Raw genomic sequence first — 19,146 nt, 5'->3', positions numbered from 1 at the left:
CCGGAGCCTCCTGGGGAAGGAAAAATCTGGCGTTAATGGGACTGGGAAGAGGGACTGTGGGCACAGAGCAAATCATGCCCACAGTCCAGCACCTGCAGGGGAAAAATACATCCTGCTGCAGGCAAGGGAACAAATCAGTTCCCTGGGAAATCCCCTGCTGAGGTGAGGGGCTCCCCTGCACCCAGGGACGCCGCTCTTACCGTGAGAAACCCCGGCAGAGCCCGGGCTGGTGGGAGGACGGGGGGGATCGCCCGTGGCCCCGTCCCCTCCGCCTGGCGTCTCAGCATCCCCACCTCTGCCTGCAGCCGGGCCAGGCCCTCCGCCTGCTGCTGGGCCGCCAGCGAGCCTGGGGACAGCGGCTCGTCACCATGGGCCTGGGGTGCTCACCTGGCTGCCACCCACAGGCAGTGGGGTGCTGTGGAGAGGCAGTCAGGGGGTTCCCCATCGCCCAGCCACCTACTGGCATCAGCTCGCCTCGCCTGCCGGACCTTCAGCGCCCGGAGCTCATCCTCCAGCCGCTGGTTCTCCAGCTCCACGGCCAGCAGCACCGCGTCAAGGTCCTGAGTGCCTGAGGCCCTGGGGCGCTCTGCTGGCAGGGCCGGGGGCGCCTCAGTGGGGACAGAAGGGGGTCACAACCCCAGCTTGGGATCTGCACCGGGGCTGCCTCTTACCTGTCTTCTTTGTGACCCTTTTCTCCAGCGCCGTGGCCTCCACCTGGAGGTCGAGCAGCTGGGCCAGGATGGCAGCGTCGTGGCCACCGCTGCGCAGGTAGGACAGCATCAGGGCCCTGCCACGGCACCGCTGTCAGACGGGGTGGGGGCTCCGCTGGGCGCCCGCCCACCCTCGGCTCTCACCTGGCCTCAGCAGCGAGTGGCCCCGCGGGCGGCGGGAGGGTAGGCCTGGGATGGAAATGGGGCAACTGGGAGCAACTGGGAGCCTTTTTGGGGAGCAGTCTGGGTGCTTCCCCTGGAGGGGTGCTGAGCCCTGCTCGCCCCAGCTGGGACTCACCCTCCGTACGGGTGCCCGGCCTCACCCCGCGGTGCCTCTGGGGCTCGCCTGGGCTTCGGCCGCAGCTGCTCCTCCGCCAACAGCGCCAGGCGCCGGCACAGCCCTGCGGGGGGGCAGGACGGGTCACCCCAGGAACCACAGCCCCATTGCCCCAAAACCTCCACCAGCGCCTACCTGCTCGCTGCTGCTCCAGCTGCTGCGTCCTGGCCCGGATTTCAGCCACGTGGTGTTTGTGGGCTTCCAGCAGCTCCGGTGCCCGCGGGTGCCCCTGTGGCAGGGCCGGCTGCTGGCTGGGCTCTCCCTGAGGCACACGGGGAGGGGGTGGGCATGAGGCAGAACCCACGGGGCTGGGGACAAAGCCTGCACCCCGTGTGGGTGAGCTCACCTCCTTCGTCAGCCTGCTGGCAGGGGGTTGCTGGGGGCTGCAGACACGGGGCTCGGTGGCCCGGAGCAGGGCCCTCTCGCGGGGTGTGAGGATGTCCCCCAGGGGTGCCCCGCGGGCTCGCCCTGGCCCCCGTGGTCCCAATATAGCCGGAGGGAGCCCAGAAAGCAGGAGGAGGTGGCGCTGCTCAGCACGGTCTCCATGCTGGGGCATCCCAACCTCAGGGAGGTAAACAAGAAGACAAAAAAAAAAAAAAAAAAAAAAAAAAAAAAGCTTAATACCATAACTTTTCTGTTTTTGCCAAACTAAGCGCTGAGGGGTGCAGCATGCCCCATCTCAGACTGGGATGTATCCAGCTGACACCAGCAGGAGGACCCCATTTCCTCACCCACGCCTGACCCAACCTCACAGTACCGAGGGGTCCTGCAGGTCCTGCAGCCTCCGGGCCCTGCCTGGGTCCCCCCTGGAGCCGCCGTCCATCGGTGTCCCCAGGCAGAGCCGCTCCTGGTGCGCCCGCAGCAGCAGCCGGGAGCTGAACGCCATGCGGCAGCTGGGGCAGGCGAAGGCTCCTGCGCCAGGCATTGGGCTCCCTGCAGGAAAAACACCCAAATCCCACCCCCGTGAGCCCAGCTCGGGGCTGCGGCCCTTCTCTGAGTGTGAGGGAGCACCAACCTGCTCGGGACGAGGTGGCTGTGGCCGTGTTTGGTTGCCAAGGTGCGAAGGGAGGTGCCGAGGTGCTGGGCAGGCCCTGCCCAGGCTGGCAGCGAGGGCAGTGGTGTGGGGCCGGCCCCCCCAACAGCCCCCAGAGCCTAAAAGCACAGCGAGAACATCGGCTAGAAATGTTCCCCTGAGCACTGATGCAGAGAGATGGCTAAACACCAGAATTTCATTGCACATCTTTCAATCCACAGGAGTGGATTGAAAAACAAGACCCATGGTGAAATCCTGCCCCTGCTGAAGGCAGACCGTCTCCCCCTCAGCTCGGTGAGCCCAGGATTTCTTATTTGCTGTGCAACTCCATCCAGCCAACTTGCAAACAGTGGACAACCATGCAGATACTTCCCGATCCAAAATGCTCGTGTACAAGCTGAACTTAAAACAGACAGTGAAATAGCTTAGGCCACAACTGAGTTGTTTGTAAAATCCTTTTTAATCTAATAGAAATGTTTTCATGAATTTTTAAAAAAGATTTCAATGAAAACAGCTTTGGATTCAGACATACCCTTGCCATGTTGTGAACAGAAACAGCAGCATTGCACTAGGAACAGGAAGTGACACCGACCAGTCGAGCTTCACTATTTTGTATGAAGCGGAAAAAAAAGCAAACTGCTTTAGTGGAAGATAATTCAGATTATTTCCATTTCTTTTCTTAAAAAAAGACAAAACCAAACATGGGCTATCATCTCACCATTGTCTTCCCTCTCCCCTTTTAAAGGAAGAATTTAGCTTCTGCAGTCTGAGCACTACAGCAATGTTTGCCAAGTGGAAAAAATACAGTGGGAGAAGCAGCTATTTAACCCCAGTGCTATCAGAACCCCAAAGTTGCAAGTCCCTTTAGAGGAAAGCTTTTCTTACATAAGAAAGACAATTAGAATTGGCAAACTGATGCAAAATATTTATTCCAAGTTAGTTATTTTTGATGCAGTAGTTTTTCCCCCTCATACAGACTCAATGTGATAGTCACTTTTTTAAATCTGTAAATAATGTTATCAAAATAATCTTAATCTTTGAAATCTCACAAAAAATTTATATTTTACAATCCACCCTGAATATCAAGGCTGCAAGAAGAAGAACACAAACAATTCCTATATCCAAATATTTTACAGCTGTACCCAAAAAAGAAAACCACAAACGCCTGGTTAAGTGATGAAGCTCCCCGAGCCGCCAAAAAAAAATAAAATAAAAAATTCATGTTATTAGCATTAATTTAACATAATTAGAACTTCAATAGCCATTTTGTCATTGACAATGATTGTTTTAGCACATTGTTACCGCACGACATTATGTAATGCAGGCGGCACTGTTAGAAGCTTGTTGTTGCAAAGATCAGTCAGTCACTGGTATCCTGCTTACAAGACTGAACTTGTGCACTGCCCCACAAGGGATTTTTGTCAAAATTTGCTAGCTGCACAAACTTCTATAAGCATTAGGGCAAAACCAAAAGAAAAAGCTAAAGAAGCCAATTTCTCTCTTCTTTGGGATACAATTATTTCCCTTGTGCATGAAGTATCAACAACAGAAGAAAAAACTGAACAGACTGGAGACAGAATAAACTCTGTTTAGTTTATACAACCCCAAACACGTGTTGAACTATGAACTGAGTTTATTGGGTTGATTTTATTTATTTCAATTTTCTTGTGCCCAGTCTCAGGCATCGTCATCTGAAGTTTCACTGCTACTAGTTTCTGTGTCTGAGTCCTCAATCTTTGTCTTAAAAGTGCTTCTCCAGTGGAACAACAGGCTGGAGCCGCGGCCCTGAAGAAATCCGTTCTTCCCAAATCCGTTTCTTCTTCGCTGTAGAAATGAAAGCAAGCTTTAAAATAAGCACGAGTATGGAGAGTAACTGTCCCTAACCCTCTGTGGACATCAGTTATATGTTTAACCGTATATACACATGCTCTGTATGGATAATGTAGAGTCATCAACTGGACTACAGTTTCATTAGTTGTCTTCTATACTACAGGAGACGTGTAAGAAGGGAAAGGGTGAAGAACAGTCACAAGTAGTAGGAGTTTGAAACATACCTGCTCTGATTTAATTTGGAACTCTTTGAGCTCATCCTCCGTGAGGGGAAGATAATTCTCATCATTTTCAGGATATTCCTGCCATCCCATCTCTTTCAATAACCTGATTTGTGGAAAAAGGGCACAGGAATTAAAGCAAAGGAACAAAGGTAAAGGAGAGAACAGTCTGTCCATGAAGCACAAGGTTCTGTGTTACATTACTTCAAATTCACTAGGGAATCTTCTGTATCACAGACCACTTCAACAATGCTTAGTGTTTACCCAACATTTTTCATACTCAATGTCTTTTACAAATATTTAATCACCAGCAGTCCTGTACAATGGGTAAATAACTAGTCTGGCAGAAGGAAAATAAAGCAGAAATTTGAAATTCTACCCAAGGACACTGAAGGAAGATGTGACGCAACCAATCCAGCACCTTAGCTCAGGATCTTCTAAAAGTTACTATCCACTTGTACCAGATACTCACACGCTGCTTAATCACTGATGCAAGATACAAGCTGAGATACTAAGCAAATACTTTAACTCTCTCTCACATTTACAGCATTTAAAGCAGCACAGAGTATTCTAAGTACAGACAGTAAAAGAAGTGTGAGTGTGTATCTTCATACTCCAGATCATGACACTTATGGCATCCACTTACATATTAACCAGGATCACACTAGGTTTGCGCTGCCCCACCATGCGGGCAGGTAAATATCTAGGCAGCGTTAACACACAAGGATGTGGCACTAGAGGAGTACAGGAACCTAATTACACACCATGGCCAAGTCTTGGCTCAGCTGTCAGCGTCTTGTTTTACTTTCAGTAAGACTCCACCCAGCCCAGCACTAGTAACGAAGCCCACACCTCTAGTCCAGCTTTGTGCACTTCCCAGAATTTTCTTTGGAATAAATTTCCTCCTCACACAGTCCAAGGACTCACCCTCCTTTACTCCAGACACCTTGTTTTTCCATTTCCTTACCTGTGTTCTGCTTCCAATGAGTGAGAGAGGTTTTCCCCCTCTTCTGGCAAGGGAAGAGAAAGGCCATTTTGATGGCAATTCTCTTCCCAATTTTCCTTTGGTTCTGGTGTGCTGTTGCTCTCCATCTAAAGAAAAAAAAGAAGCAAAGTGTACAGACCACGCTGACAGCACAGTTTGAAGTTCAAGCTTCTGCTCTTGGGGGTAAATCAAAGCCTTTTCACCTCTAGTCAGTGCTTTCAACACAGCCTGGGCTGACAGTGGTTTAAAAGCAATTTCTACCTATCTGTGATGAGACAACACGATATGTCACTTTGGTAGACTGCACTTTGATGTAAAGGGAGTAAGTGTTGGCATTACAAAGCTGTAATCAGCAGCTTCAGAAAGAGAATACAAAAAGCAAGAATACTCTTCTCTTAGAGATGTCCTTTACATACACATTAAGCCACAGACTTCCACATTCAGGGTTCTGATCCAAGCCTGAGGCTTCAGCCACTATCCTGCACTTTTTACAAGCACTGAATTCAGCTTTCCTGTGAATGCAGTTTGACAAGGAAGTTTGAAAGTAAGGTAAGACTTTAAAATATGGAATTGTTCAACCCCTGAGAGAATCCTTTCAAGACTCTAGATTAACTTCGCTGTCACCTTGCCTTCCACCTCATTTATTACTTTTGCATTTCAGCATGTCACATATCTCCTTTCATCTCAGTGCTCTGCACTACCTCTGCTAGCATGTGTGTCAGCCCGATGGAAGTCAGTCATTTCCTAAACCACAGCCTGAATTACACACACTGCTTTTTTCAGTACCCAACTCTTTCAATATATCATGATCATGTTATGTATGAGGAGAGAAGGGGGAGGACGGATGGACAACATGGGACAGGGGGTGCAGTGATCTTACATCATCCAGCTTGTCGCATTCTCTGTTTTCTGTTATCTCCCCATTCCTATCATCTTTCAGTGCCTTCAGGAATTCGCTCTTTTTATCAGTGGTGCGGCGCATCAGTTTTGTCAAGCGCGAAGAGCAGATCTCGATGGGAGGGGTGGTGCTGGAAGGACTCTAGACAAAGAAGGTAAAATACAGAGACTTTAAACAGTCCTGCTATGAAGATGAGGCCCTCTTCAGGCTCTGTTCCTTCAAATGCCCATCAGCTCCCAGACTAGCTCTTAAACCCTTAAGAAATCTAATTTCAAATGCTCATCGAAATACTGAATGGTGTTGTGTACCCACTTCTTACCAGCTCATGCTCCCACCTATCACTACCAACTCTAATTTTTTCTTCCTCTAGGTGTCAATTCATGTGGCCATGAATACATTTATTTTGTTCCTTGGCAACGTAACTCTCTCAAGTAATGCTGGAGGCTACAACAGAATATGGAGGCAGAAAACTTTATGCAGGACTCAGCCCACAAAATTAAAAAATTAGGGAGATTAGACTCAGTTCACATTTGTGTCTTAAGCCAACCTGGCTGCCTCTACCCTGAAATTAAGCTTTGGGGTGGTAATATCTTTTCAGGGAGTGGTACATCTTTAACCAACTGGATGTGAAACAGGTAGTCACAGTCTTTGTATCCTCTCCTGGTGAGCATGCTGCCGATTCTTGCCTACAAACACTCACAACCCAGATAACTCTGTGCCTAGCCAGTCACAGACAGCCCTTGACCCTGTGGTAAATCTGCTCAGCTGGATTCCTGAACCCAAGGTAATCTCCCATGCTCTTCGACAGCGCTTTGCTTTCTTAATTTCCATCTTTGAACCAGGCATAAGGTACAACAGTTTGCACATAAGCAGTGCCTCAGCCATGACAGTAAAATTAAAAAATTAAAACACTGCTAACCAAGATGAGTTTCAATGTAATGTTTCATCATTTTGAGTGGACATGGGAAAGAAATCTCAAAACATGCTGCATGAAAGTTCCCAATATCTTTACCTTCTCATCATACACAGACCTTGTATCTGGCTACTCTAAGATGAGGAATTTAGCCACTTATTTAAATACCTGCCTGACCCAGAACCTTGCATTCAAAGCCATTCTTTTTCTTTACTTGCTTTGGTTATCTTTTTCTCAATACAAAAGCAGAGGTCAATTTCCTAAAGCACGCAGCTTCCCCTCCTGCCTTTTTTAATTAAAAAAAAAAAAAAAAGAAAAAACAGAACTAGGGTGGGAGAGTTGCAAATTCAGGCTCTTCAAAATAAACCTCCTTTACGAAGTGTTTTTATCATACCACATAGTGCTCTGAGCAAAGATTAAGGGAACTGAAATATTTAGCAAAGCAAAACCAGGCAGCAACTGCTGTTTATGTTTCTCACGCCTGACGCACATGAAACACTCGTGTGCAATACTGCCTGTGAGGTGTGTGCTGAAAGTAATGCCTTAGGGTAAACACTTCTCAGCTAGCTTTTTCAGATTTTGCCTCACTCAACACCATCATGCACAAATTAGCAATTGTACAAGGCATAAGTGACTTCATACTACGATAAAAAGCTGGCGTAGTACTTAAAAATTAAAGCTTTAAACATGGTAATTAGTTTGACTGTAAGCAACATAAAGTAACCATCAACAAAGGAGACAGAACTGGATGTCTTCCGGTAATTTGGAATACTCTGCTAAAACCACTTGAACTTTTTGATAGAAGTAGCCTTTTTACCAGCACTGTACAGAACTGCCATGGTCCTGTGCTTCCATACTGCATATCCCCAAAAGATTCAAAGAAAAAAAGTGTATTCTAAGTATCCAAAGTTATTCAATGACATTTTTCTACTAAGTTTTGTGGAATTTCAAGCTCCAGAACAGCATTTTGCATACAAGCTAAAAAATGAACCACAGCAATGCTGGCCAAAGCACATCAAGTCCCACTTACTGCTAAAGTGTTAAGAAATTTACATTCAGAAAATCTCTCCACGCTTCATACCAAACGTGGAGGTAAGGCAGCTTTAACCTCAGCAGATTACCTCCTACCAGTGTTAAAAACAGACACCTAGATGAAGGCATGTAGACATGTTGGATCCCTTCAAAGCTCACTGCTTATATGCTGTTGTTCTCCTACAGGAAGTTAAGGCAGATCCTTCTCATCCGCCTTCTTTTCCCATATGGGAATCAGTTTACCTTTTGCTTCACATCTGTTCTTGGTATCTGCACTCCAATAGCACACCAAGTCTATGCATGTTTAGCTATGCAACACCCGTTAAATTACTTTTTATTTTTTTTATTTTTTTATTTTTATTTTTTATTTTTTTTTAAATCTGAGAGGAATCCTAATACATTTGGACAAACACCAATGGCTCTGTCTTTACATCCAGGTAAACCATTTTTCTTTTAGCGTATCAGAGATGTCACAGGATGTACTAAGAACACACAAGCAAGTCATTATTCAAGGGTACAAACCTAGGTAGCACAGGCAGAAAGGACCTTACATTTAAGCTATAGTAGGTGACAGTGATAAAGTTCCCATCATATCCCCCAAACCAATTCCTTACCTCTTTGGGAGATGTAAGGACTGAGCCACTTGCCAGTACCGCTGGTTTGGTTACAGACACTGGACTGGTAAAGGCAGAGTCACGGCCAGAGGAAAGCGAGCCTGGTTTATGTTCATTTCTGTTGGCTTTCCATGGACTTGGCTGTATTGAAAAGAACACAAAATATATAATAAATGGTAAAGCACTAGAGTGGGTTGCTTGCGAGCAGTAACACAAATACTGTATTGACTGAAGTTGTCTGTTGTATGGATTTTTTTTCCTCCCTCTACAAGAACTTTCTCAACAATTTTACTCCTAAATCCATTAGTTTTTCCCTGTCATCTTCTGTTTTGCCCAAGCCACACACAATTCTGCTTCACAGGCACCTCCCTCTAATAAAACACTGCAAGAGCACAAGGAGAAAATCAAGTGTTGCTCTTCATCAGCTGGAATCACCACTGAGTGATGCAATGCATCTTGGAGCTACACACACAGATGGGAAGTAAAAGATCCCAATTAAATTCACATTTTATACGGGAACACCGTGTGCCACAAAGAAAGGGTTTGCATCATCTGTCAGGAACTCCTCCCATGCAAGGAAGAAACACATCAAGAAATGTTTTCGTCCACACTGAGAATACCAATTATTTACTTCCTAGGGCTCTGAAAGTGTCCATCATCGTACTGATTGAGGGGAAAAAAGAAGAGCAGGCAGTTCATCCTTCTGGTAGGTGCACAAGCACCTACCGTTTTGGTCCGGATACTCTCTGCAGTATCCCTTCAGATACAGTGGTGATTTGTTGAAAAGCAAAGACTTCAAGATAACTTGTTACTTGGTATATTATTTGCAGACCTCTCGCCAAGGAAGGACAAACACTCAAGTGACAGTCTTTACTACAATGATTCTAACAAGAGATTTGTATCAAGTAGCATGAGAAATACACCTGTCAGAGCATTAGGGCATACTGATTCTTTTGAACTGATAGAGTTCAGAAGTCAAATCCAAGTCATAGCAAATTAACTAACGCACAGTGGGTTTAAGTTAAATCTGAGAGTAAGTAGATTTCGTATTCTGTGAACAATGAAAGCAGAAGTCATTATTTCAGTATGTTCTCTCACATTAACAGGCTTCTACTCCAACTTAATATTGCCTGGTAGTACAATTTGAATGGAGAATTACTTTGACAAGGTCTTTTCCTCTGCATATTCACATGGTTGCACTTGTTCAGGCACCTAACTCTTGGCTGCTAATTGTTATTCTCCCACTGTCCACAAAGTGGCAGCTTAGACAAATTTAACTGCAGACTACTGTTACTTTCTTAGAGAGACCACTAGATTGAAGCACAACAGTTACAGATGAGAATCAAAAGGAATCGTTGCAGATTATGCCTTTCATGCATTGTTTAACTTCGAGGAATTATCCTTATCTAAAGAAAGAAACAATACACTTGTTTCACTACCACTACGTTCTCTTCCTTTGGTACAGCTAACAAAAACATATTTCATTCAGTTTGCCTGTGGCAGCTTCCAATACTGCTGACATGGCCAAAGGGAGTGTTTTGACTCCCCTATCACTTTATGCACTACAGTTTCTACACAACTTTCTGGAGTCTTCAGAATAACGCATCCTACCATCCCTGCTTCATGCTTGCACCATTCAAAAAGGCATCATTCATGCACATAGTTTTTCTAAGGGCGTGCTGATCTCCCACCTTTAGCTCTACTAATGGTCACCATTCATTAACAAAAGAGCTGCTGATGAGAGACAATTCTTAATTATTGCAGTCCTCACCCACAAAGCGCACCATGCTACCCCTGTAATCACAGCACCGTGTCAATACAAACCTACTTACAAATGACTAAATGCACATTTATATCATGACTTAACATGACTGTGATCTCTTGGGAGATCACATTTTTGTGTTATCAGTGCTGTCACACCTGGATGAATCCAGATGTAATCCAGGCCTAGTAACAGGTTCAGTACAGAATATCCTTCACTGAAAGGCAACATAGGCTACCACTACATATTGCCATAATTCTGGTTTATATATAGATACATAATCTAGAACGCAAGTGAAAATTATGTAAAACAAGCTAAAAAACATCCAAAACAAACAACTCTGTATTTTAACATAAACCCAACTTCCACACCACAGTCACAAGGCTGTCTCAAAAAGCCTGATCATAGTTTTCAAGTTACCTATAAAAACCGGAAGATTTATTTCAACCGTGAGCACAGATATCCCAAGTTATTCTATCTGTGACTATCTTTGTACACAATGACAGCAGCTAAGACAGAAAAGCTGTATGCACTCCTTTTCACTACAATACGATTTGCTTTGAAGCAGAGAGACAGTCTGATGGCTTGGAAAACTGTATCTTTGTCTTTTTGTTTCAAAGAGGACTCAAAACATCAGGCTAAAAATAGGTAAGACTGTATTACACATACCAGCCCAGCTGTACAAACACAAATAAAAGCCACATTAGGCTCACAGCACTACAGCTCTATCTTATTTAGCTATTCTAAACAAGTACATACCTAAACTGAAATACTTAATGGTTGATTCAGTGAACAGAAAACTCTTACTAGTAACTCTTTATAATAGGCCAATTTATCCCATACCATCAAGAAAGGGACCAGTTTTCAAAGTAAACTTTTATTAGCTTATTGGATAATCTTTTTCATTATTAATTTTTTTCCTGAAGTTGGCAAAATTTGGTCTGAATTAAGAAAAACTTACAAAAGGGAAAGAAGCTCTAAAACTTGCTTTCTCATAGAAAATGTTCTGTTAAACTCTCTCACTTTGCTTTTATCTTTGAAGTGTGTAAAACTATTCTGCTCTTATCACAGAAGTCTCTGTTGGAATGCAGCAGCCAGCATTAGCAATTAACAAGTTTTGGAGAGACTGTTCTTTAAAAAGGTGTGCAAATACTCTTGAATATTTGCATACCTTTTTAAAGAACAGTCTCGCTAATAATTTTAACTTCTAAAATACCTGGACTATCAACACTCTTGCAGTGAAAGAAAGCACAGAATCCACTACTTTTCCAGGTTGTCTTTAATGCTCATAAACTGCAAAATGCTACAATCTAATCTGATCTTAACTTCAATTGTGTTTTAAACACACAGTATTGTAACCCAATAAATATTTTTAAGATAGTCATGTAAGCAATTTAGGCACATCTCAGTATGCATTCTTATCCTCTAGCGTTGCTTATTTTTGTCCAATTAAGCTATGGATTTGTCTAATATATCAGAACACCACACACTAAACCAGACACCACTATGGCCAGAACTGAGATTAGTTCTCTACATGGACAAAACCAAATGATACTTTTAAACAGGGAAAAACATCTGTAGTAATGAACAGGTCTCTATTAAAAAGGCAACTACCCTAGAAACTACCATATTCCAACTGTTATTTCTTGGATGGTTGATTCTGATATGAAGGGAGAGGTTTTTCTCTCATTCACTAACTTGGTTGGAAACCCCCATACCTTGGAAGGAGGAGCTGCAGGTTTAGGAACCAGATTTTTGTAGACACTTGGGACAATGGTGGTGGCTTTGTTGCCATTTGCCAGGTGAGAAACAGGTGATGTAAATGCAGCTGAGAAGGCAGCAGCAGGATCCTCTTTTGAAACCTTTTTGATGACCAGCATCTTGGTAGGTTGCTTGGCACTAGGGGGGTTTTCTGTAAAAACAAAACAGGAAAGATTCTGAAATACAAATGTTCTGTTCCATAACAGGTTCAGTGCACTGCTCCAGCTTCTCCCCTCTGAACCTTAGAAAGGACATGTCTAATTCTGAGATTGCTATCAGCTGTTCTTTTGTTTCAGCTTTGAGCAGAAAGATAAGGATGTCAAAGTCCATTTTTTTTTCCCTCTGTTTAACCACAACAACTCCCTTGACTCTGAAGGGAAAAACCTACGGTGACATCAGCCAACAGCCTTCCCACCATACTGCAGAAATCAGGACAGATCAGAGCAGTTCTTTGAGCAACCATGGATCAGTTGTTAATTCACTAACAGAGAAATATTTTGCATAATTTATACCTTAGAAGATGCAGTGCTTTTGCAAAGAATCACAATTAATATTTCTCACCAACACATTTTCAGGAGCAGAGTAATTTAAGTATTAGCATAAACACCTAGAAAATCCACAAATGCTAGTTGTTATTTTTTGAGCAGAACAGTAAGTACCTGACAAACTTGTTCTAGGACCAGATTGCATTCCTTTTACAAGTATTTTTTTGTTTGTTTCTTTCTGGTATTTTTATTATTTACAGTGCTTAACCCCACGGATCTAATTACATTCTAATTAGAGATTAACAAACCTATATTTAGTTGAAGGAAAATGACTTATCAGTTCCTTTTTTTTTTTTTTTTTTAAAGGCATAGATTCCCACATTGTATCACGATCAAAAAGCAAACCAGTTCTGAGTTTAAAGGAAATATAAACCACCGAATAACAACAATTTTGTTGTTTTTCTAACGTGAAGATCTCAACTCAGGAACTGATGTCTAGTTCACTCAAGTCTGCTCTGCCCTTCAAGCAATGCCTGCATGAAATTGTAACTGCAGTACGACACGAAGCAGAGAACTGACATCGCTGCCACAAGCATTTTTTTTTTTTTTAATGACAAGTACAGGTTTCAAGCAGACAAAAAGGCCAAGAGATTAGTTACAATTGTGGGAGGAAAACAACAAAGGAGAGAAAGCTGCAAACTGTCTGCTTAAGGTTTTAAGATCTTCTCTGAGCAAAAAGCTAGCACTTAAAAATTATTTACAGTTAATAATAGTTTCTATGTAGGTATTTACAGTTAATAATAGTTGCAACTCGCTGCTTCAGCATGAGCATTCCATACAGCAATGTACACCTTTACCTACCCCATACTCCAGACGGTGTCCCTAAAGGTTTGTTCTGGCTGTTGTGTCTTCCAGCTTCTGGATTCAAAGATGGCTGGAAAAAACAAAAAAATAGAAACAAAGAAACAATGCAATTGAGTATATTCATTATATCACACTAATACGGAATCTTTTTTGTTATATGTAACATGCTTCTAGGAAACCACAGTATAGGTAGATTTCTCTGAACATCACCTGAACTAGAACAAGAGAGTGCTCTGTCACAAGACATCTAAAAATCTCAAGTTCTTATTCTCCTTGGCTTCTGTTTAATTTCCAACAGAACTATCAGAAAGTTTACAATAGGCCCTTCAGTCTTCTACTATGCAATAAACAGATTCCACAATCTTACACACCCATAAAAGATTTAGGTATTTGATCGGCAGCTCAAGAAATAGAACAGAATCCACATCATCAGTATATGGAATGTCTAGTCTCATTTCTCAAGTATTTTTATACAATAAGTCTGTATTAACAGTTCAACCAACAAAAGAACTACACTAGGCTCCTAACATAAAGGAATAAGGAAAAAAACAAGCCACATCTCTATGGATAAAAAGCTAAATGTAAGCTATGCTAAGTTTGAGTCCATTTTTCAGGGCAATACTGCACACAGGCTCAGTGTTCTCTGCAGACTTACCTTTGATTTAGTACCAGAACTCAGAGGAACAACTAAGTACATTTCCCAAGCCCAAAGCAGAGACAGAAAACCCAACCATTCAAAGAAAAGTGATCCTGATTAGCTATTCCTCTTCCCCCGTCCCAAATAACTTCAGTTCAAAATAAAGCCATCTTTTTCCTCTTTTTAATGAATTCTTCGTATGTTAGTTACTATGACTACCACATAAGTCTCTAATAATGAGCTTCTGAAATAGTAGGCATTCCTGTTCTATAAGAGTTAGGAAAAAAATGTTACACCATAGCATAAATTACTGCCTCAGACCCTAGAAATTCCTCTGTTTCAGTGCTTCATTTTTCAGTTACAGGTCAGTTTGATAGCAGTGGTGCTCACGTTACAGGAGAACTTAGAACACCAGCCTGTTTTGCAGACCTTTCAGGAAAAGTGTTCCCATTTTATTGGCCATGCAGCCCTAACAGCTACATACTTAACCACAGAAAACAGTTTTTCCACTATGGAAAAGAGAATACAAGAGTTATTTAGCAAAGGTTGCTACCAGGCAGTATGCGCATAGTATTATCACCTTTAAAAAAAGGTGTGGCAATGGGGGAAGTCATTAGAGAAGACACAGCAATGTAGCTGGGAAAAGAGATTTATAAAGACACTAAAAAAAAAAGAGAACAAAGGAGGACCACCTAGAAGAACGATTTAGGCTAAGACAGACTACAGCAGCATGGTCGCAATCATTACAATAGCTTTCTACATTTCAACAGGCTTTTGACAGTGTAGAACCAGCTTGCAGAAATCCTGAATTACAGTATTCTTGAGAAATCAGATCAACAGTAATCTACATGTAAGCTTAATCAGTGCTCTCCAGGTGTTAACCAGCCACCGAGGCAGGCTACCACTCCCACAGCAGAAGCAGCTGAACAAGAGCATGCAATTACTCCCCATGCACTGCACTGAAAAACACAGCAGTTTAAATCAAACTGGCTTCTGTAGCAATTTAAGTGGAGTCACTAGATTCTGGCCTGAAGCAGCTATGTTTTCACTCATATTTCACTCCAACTCCTAACCTTCCAAACTGAAGTGGTAACATCAAAATGCCATGATAATTTTAGCTTTAAGCAGCCTTCCAGAAATAAAAACTGAGTAAGAGAGCAAAAAGCTCAAGATGATACACACAAGCATGCACACTATCACCAGAACTCCCAGTACTGGAGACAGCAATGGCTTTAGCACTGAAGATTAAGCCAGAGGAATCACATTAAGTGGAGGGACTGAGTTACCAGAACTTTACAGATAACATCGACCTTATTACAGTGGTCAAGAACAGCCTGGAGAAAGTGAGAAACGAGATGCACAAAACGAAATGCATGGTCTGCTAACAATAAAATCTTCACCAAAACGGAGAAAAAAATAAATTGGAAAAAAAGGTAGAACCATTGCTTGCATCCTAAAGCATAAATATTAAGAAATGCACATGATAAGAATAAAACCCTAAGTCTGAGTACAGTTCAGCAAAGTTGTGAAAACTGAAGATGTTCCAGTAAAAGTAGAGCAAGGATAAATGAGACTATTGTAACTGACAATACCAGGTAAATTGGAATACTGGAAAAAGAAGGTTGATGAACTGCAGGTATCTGTGGAAGAAATGGCTGAAGAAACACTGATCTACAGATTTACAGAGAGATAAGAAAAGAATTTCTGACAAGAAAATACTATTCCAGATGACTCAAGACAGATGATTGCAAAGGTCTGGGCACATGTCATGAAAGCTTGGGGTGGTTATCATGTACACCAACACGTACCAGAATGCAGAAGACAGGAACAGCAGTTAGACTGAAGATAAGCTGAACAGATGTACTTAGGAGCAAAAAAAGGCTTTGAAAGCAAAGCCACAAAGGAAATACAGCTACTGCTCTTGTAGCAGATCAAAGTGTCACCATAAAAGTGTCACCTTTTGAGCACTGAAGATCTGACTTGTGAAGTACAATCCTGTCTTCAGTTAATAATCATTTGGCAAAATATAGTAACATGCCAAAACCCATAATCCAGCAAGGTCATCAAGTCTCCAGGACTTGGTATCAATTAGCATCCTGCAAGCACTGGAATTATTGTTAAAATATGTAGTGACCTGAAACATGGAATGGAATGCAACTCTAGATCCTTGCCACCTATCAATGCTAATAAAAATGAGATCTGAAAAGCTTCTCACAGCTGCCACTTCCAGTGAGAAGCTACACACTTACAAAGTCTTCTTCCTCAAATTGTAACTGCTCTTTGTCTTCCTTCTTCTCTTCCCTGGCTTCAACAGGCAGCTTTTCTTGAAAGGCGGAACTTTTCCGAGAATGGAAGTTGCCATTCCAGTGGCGATGAACTCCAGTTCCTCCTCCACCACGCTGGTTCACACCATCATGGCCCCGTGAGGGACCGTGCCAGCCAGGCTGACTGCCAGAAAGCCCAACATGAGCTCCTTTAGAAACACCAGAATCTACAGAATCATGGCGGAGAAGGGACGGCTGATGCCAGCAGTCTAAACAAAAGGAGATAAGTATGCAAATAAAAAAACGTCAACACTGCATGCAGAATACTGGAAATAACAGGCTGTTTTTCTCATTACATCAGTGTTTACTAAGTAACCACGAGGCCAAACTTAATAAACTGTGTGATTATCTCAAAAAATAAACCAAGCTACACAAGGCATATACAGCTACCACAGAAACCCCATAAGGCCTGGGCACACGGCATGAGAGAAGAGAATAGCACAAGTTTCTTACAGGATGTTTTGAAAAGGTGCATTTTGGGAAAATGTTTATATTCTGCAGAATTCTTCCATAGAATACTCCAGAATGTTTGCTCTCAGATTGCATTCCAATCCATTCTACTCACCTCCTGCAGTTCGGAGGGGCCCGTTATTGAAAAATCCATCAGAAGAGTTGTGTCTCCTACGGCTCACCCCAAAGCGTCCCTCTCCCCGTGGAAGATGCTCTCCATGTTTCTCAAAGGTGGCTGCAGGGGACTGCAGAAAGACAAAAGTAATATAATAAAACCCTCCTTAGGGCAATCCAGGAGCCTGTGTGTCCAACAGTGATGTTTTATCAGTTGAAGAAAACCACCCCAAAACCCAAGTTCCTGTGCTTTCAATACAGCATCCACATCTGTGTTGTCTAGCCAGTGACATCAACAGTCACCTGAACCTAACCAGAACAGCACAACACCACATAGCCTACAAAGAATCAGAGAGAACCTAATACAATAATCTCACCAGCACTCCTTGCAAATACACACTTTCTGCAGAGTTCATTTAAGACATTTTATGTTACAGAAGCGCTCATTCACTCGCTCCCCCTGAAGTCAAAAGAACAGACAGCAATGGAAGGTCTTATCAGTCTTACTAAAATTCAGAAATACTCAAACTACAGCACTTCTGTGCTGAAATGACAAAGACTCTGTAGAAGACATTAATGCTTCTAAGGTTAAAATTCCCGATAATTTATTACTCTTCACTTTTAAAACTGTCATAGCTGTAAGAACAAGGGATCTGTATTAGTTACCTTGGTTGACTGTGGTGTTGAGAAGTTAAGCCAGGCAGGAACAAAGTCATGCTGCGCCATTTAGGTCCAGTGTCTCCCTTCAATAAAATGAGGCATCAAACCTCATGGCCAGGATCTGTAAATGAAAACAACATTCCCTGACTTATCTGTTCAAAACTGAAGTAATCATATAAATTAATTCCCAAAGCCTGGTCTATATTACGGGGGTGGGGGGTGGGAGGGAGAAGCACTGTAGTTGTTTACACTAACATTTTTTCCTGCTTTATTCCTCTGACCAGAACAGGTCATAACTTAAACATTCCTAGTTAGCCCCTGTTCACAATTCCATTCTAAAAACACACCTACGAAGTTTGTGATAGGATAGGCCTGGAGATGGAAAAAACAGAACAAAAAGCACACAAGCCATACAATGCACCGAACTAAGACGTGTCAGAACTTGGGGTACATTCCTTCATTGCTCTTTTTCATAATCTACAAAGGAGCGACCACTGATTTTATTCCAGAGGTTGTAAATTAAGTATGACCAAACCAATAATGATATTGAGACACTGAGAGCAGATCAGGGACCTGAAAGACAACCATATGCCAGTTCCTGCACCCCTCAACTTGAAGATCACAGAAAAGACCTGTATCTTAATGCAAGTTCAACTGAAGACCAGCAGATGTCTCACTGAGGAACATGAAGCTGAACTGTTCTTTTCAACTTGTCATAGCAATTTCCACTAGTCCAGGCGATAAGAATTCCATTACTACTCTGTATAAGGGAATTCTGCCTTTTTGTGGAAGGTTCTTCAGCTTTCCATTTTGCTTTATTAGTTCATGGCTGAATTAAAGTTGAAAAAGTCAATAGTGTATAAGCAAGGAAAAAAAGTACATATGATCACTCACCCAGAGTTTGGCCTCTGCAGTCCAATGTCCTCGCTTCCTTCTCTGCTTCACTGACCTTCTGGTTCCTTTCTTCTCCAGTATACTGTAAGGCCAGCCTTGAGGCAATAGTGCGTCTCGAAGCAGAGCACGAGAGGCCGCACTTCGTGCCAACTGTGCCCTTCACCCCCTCAGCTGCTCATTTTAACCTCTTTTTGCACTCTCACTACAAAAAAAATACCTAAGAAGGTAATTTGTATTTAAAAAAAGCCACGACCACGTTCACCTCATTAAATATCCTCTAGTCGTGGTACTACAGAAGTCAGCTTTTACATTAGAAAAAGGTTTGCCAGGTCTGTATGACAACATTCAGAACCACACCATCATTAATACTGAACAGATACACCCAACTCTGCTGGATAGTTCATGGTCTGCAGGTCATTCTGAACACTCTAGAAAAAGGACCACGTTATAGAAAAACGTCTGCCCCAAACGCTGAGATCTAAACAAGAAGCATCTGACCAAGTGCCCTTAAAAGATAATCTTCATTTTTATCAGATAAGTTTCCTAAAAAAAAAAAAAAAGTATATATTTTTCTTTTTAAAAAATGAATGTTAGGATATACTCTGCACTTCACGTAGCTTGG

At 42.7% G+C, this 19,146-nt stretch overlaps 1 protein-coding gene across 1 annotated transcript; it reads right to left on the bottom strand.

Annotated features, from left to right (window-relative positions):
- Window positions 1-2,984: 2,984 nt before the first annotated feature.
- On the bottom strand, window positions 2,985-19,061 carry GPBP1L1 (GC-rich promoter binding protein 1 like 1). The gene is made up of 11 exons (XM_032192214.1): window positions 18,525-19,061; window positions 17,637-17,751; window positions 16,972-17,101; window positions 16,332-16,615; window positions 13,443-13,515; window positions 12,054-12,247; window positions 8,574-8,714; window positions 5,997-6,155; window positions 5,099-5,223; window positions 4,135-4,237; window positions 2,985-3,904 (listed from the first exon to the last, which is right to left on the bottom strand). The coding sequence occupies exons 2-11, from the start codon at window positions 17,694-17,696 to the stop codon at window positions 3,758-3,760; spliced, it is 1,416 nt and encodes a 471-aa protein (XP_032048105.1). The 5' UTR covers window positions 17,697-17,751; window positions 18,525-19,061; the 3' UTR covers window positions 2,985-3,757.
- Between the last annotated feature and the right edge of the window lie 85 nt (window positions 19,062-19,146).

Source organism: Aythya fuligula, chromosome 8, assembly GCF_009819795.1.
Source record: "Aythya fuligula isolate bAytFul2 chromosome 8, bAytFul2.pri, whole genome shotgun sequence".
In the NCBI taxonomy this organism is placed as follows: Eukaryota; Metazoa; Chordata; class Aves; order Anseriformes; family Anatidae; genus Aythya; species Aythya fuligula.
Note: the sequence above shows the minus strand (reverse complement) of the source record. Positions and strands in the feature narration are given on the sequence as shown.